At 38.6% G+C, this 2368-nt stretch overlaps 1 protein-coding gene across 1 annotated transcript; it reads left to right on the forward strand.

The window, feature by feature from the left end:
* Positions 1–354: 354 nt before the first annotated feature.
* On the forward strand, positions 355–1165 carry LOC121474897 (60S ribosomal protein L7-like). Its single transcript, XM_041728055.1, has one exon. The coding sequence runs from the start codon at positions 355–357 to the stop codon at positions 1069–1071; it is 717 nt and encodes a 238-aa protein (XP_041583989.1). The 3' UTR covers positions 1072–1165.
* Positions 1166–2368: the final 1203 nt, after the last annotated feature.

Below are 2368 nucleotides of genomic sequence, written 5' to 3' on the forward strand. Positions count from 1 at the left end.
AAGCTTCTTTCTGTTTTCTTTTTTTTTTTATTTTTATTTTTATTTTTTTTTCTGTTTTCTTTTTTTTTAAACTTGATTTTGCTCTATAAGGTTTTGCTTTTTCTAGAAATGCTTTTCATTTAACAGTGTTTCTGAAGTGTCCGTGCCCACTTTGATCTGCATAATCATTGTTTTTAGATATCAGTGTGTATGCGTTTGTCTCTACAGGCACTGGTGAAATCTCAGATTTTATATTCAGCATTAAACAGAAATACATTCCAGAAAAAAAAAAAAAAAAAAAGTCCATGCAATGCTTGTCGTCTTTAAGTGGACAGCGCGCATGCGCCAACTTCCTCTTTTTTTCCCGCTGGAACCATGGAGGGTGCAGAAGAGAAGAAGAAGAAGGTTCCTGCTGTGCCGGAAACCCTTAAGAAAAAGCGAAGGAACTTCGCGGAGTTGAAGATCAAACGTCTGAGAAAAAAGTTTGCCCAAAAGATGCTTCGAAAGGCAAGGAGGAAGCTTCTCTATGAAAAGGCTAAGCACTACCACAGGGAATACAGGCAGGTGTACAGAACTGAGATTCGCATGGCGAGGATGGCGAGAAAAGCCGGCAACTTCCACGTGCCTGCAGAACCCAAGCTGGCATTTGTCATCAGGGTCAGAGGTATCAGTGGTGTGAGCCCAGAGGTTCCAAAGGTGTTGCAGCTTCTTCGCCTTCGCCAGATCTTCAATGGCACCTTTGTTAAGCTCAACAAGGCTTCGGTTAACATGCTAAGGATGGTGGAACCATGGGGGGACCCAGACCTGAAGTCAGCGAATGAACTGATCTACAAGCGTGGTTATGGCAAGATCAACAAGAAGCGAATTGCCCTGACAGATAACACATTGATTGCTCGGTCTCTTGGTAAATATGCCATCATCTGCATGGAGGATCTGATTCACGAGATCTATACCGTTGGAAAACGTTTCAAAGAAGCCAACAACGTTTTATGGCCCTTCAAATTATCTCCTCCACGCGGTGGAATGAAGAAAAAGACCACCCCATTTTGTAGAAGGTGGAGATGCTGGCAACAGGGAAGACCAGATCAATAGGCTTATTAGAAGGATGAACTAAGGTATCTACCATGATTATTTTTGTAATCTGGTCAGTTAATAAATGACTACTTTCAAATGGAAAAAAAAAAAAGGTGGCGGAGGGATATGCATATGAGGGAGTCATAGCTGGAATCATAGCAGGGACTCTTGTTGCTGTTTGTGAATTTTTTGGTGCTGTTTTTGTGACCACCAAGGGCTGTCTTTTCTAATCCTGGTGGGGGGCGGGGGTAAAAGAGGATTCTCAAATGAGGGAAGATAAAACACTTGTAGTCTTGGACAATGAGTAGAAGATGAATGACTTTTACAGTACTTGGGGCTAGGCCAACTTTAGCCTTTCCATGAGTTTGAGGGAAACCACAGTGATCTTTTCTAAATGTAAGGGAATTAGAAGGAGAATGGGGTTGACATTATTGACACCAATTTTTGATCTAAATCAATCAGAGGTAACACTGAGTCCTGACCATGTGCCAGTCACATTAGGGTATAACACTTAAGTATTTCATTGGATCCTTACAATTTTCTTAGGTACAATATATTTCTTTCATATTAGGAGTAGAAACTAACTGATTTAAGATCTTCACTCTATCATTTATAAGTGGTCAATTATCTAACCTCTAGTGCTTCGGGGTCCTTCCTTGCCCATGAAATTTGAGTGTTGATGATAAATTCTTTCTCATGGTGTTGTTATTAGGAGCAAATGAGTTAACATTTATAAGTTACAACAAACAATATCTGAGTGTTTGTAAAACAAATAAATATCTAATTTTAAAGCACATATTCTTTCCATTATACCAGACCAGAACTACGTTATCAGTTTCCCAACTCTCTTGTTGGAGCTGGTCATCCATTTTCTCAGAGCAAAATAAGCCATTACAATTCTTATAATAGTATAATTCAAAAAAATCATAGAATAAACACAATTTTATAGACTATATGAAAAACTAATGACCATGCATCACAGTAGGACCTGGAATATATTTTCTTATAGAAGCAAAAACAAGTATCAAAGAAATCTTTCTTGTGGAATGGGTTGGAGATTGCTTGTTGATTAAGTACAAGAAATGTGGGAAAAAATATAACACCTTTCACTGAGTTCTCAGTGAGATAAATTCCTATTCTTATTAGGAATTCCTATTTACCTGGTTCAGTTCAATTATTTAATAGCTGGAAATATACCTAGGAACCACAGTGGAAGATTATCTGAATGTTCAAATGAAAAAGCAGGGATGGAGGGCTGACCTCTGCCCTGTGAAATTTGACACTCTAGTCTTTACTGAATTATAGGGTCAGTGGT

This window comes from Vulpes lagopus, chromosome 13 (genome assembly GCF_018345385.1).
Source record: "Vulpes lagopus strain Blue_001 chromosome 13, ASM1834538v1, whole genome shotgun sequence".
NCBI classification, from domain to species: Eukaryota; Metazoa; Chordata; class Mammalia; order Carnivora; family Canidae; genus Vulpes; species Vulpes lagopus.

Bases quoted from the DNA above. Each gene is read 5' to 3' on its own strand.
- LOC121474897 (XM_041728055.1), top strand. From the start codon at position 355: ATGGAGGGTGCAGAAGAGAAGAAGAAGAAGGTTCCTGCTGTGCCGGAA.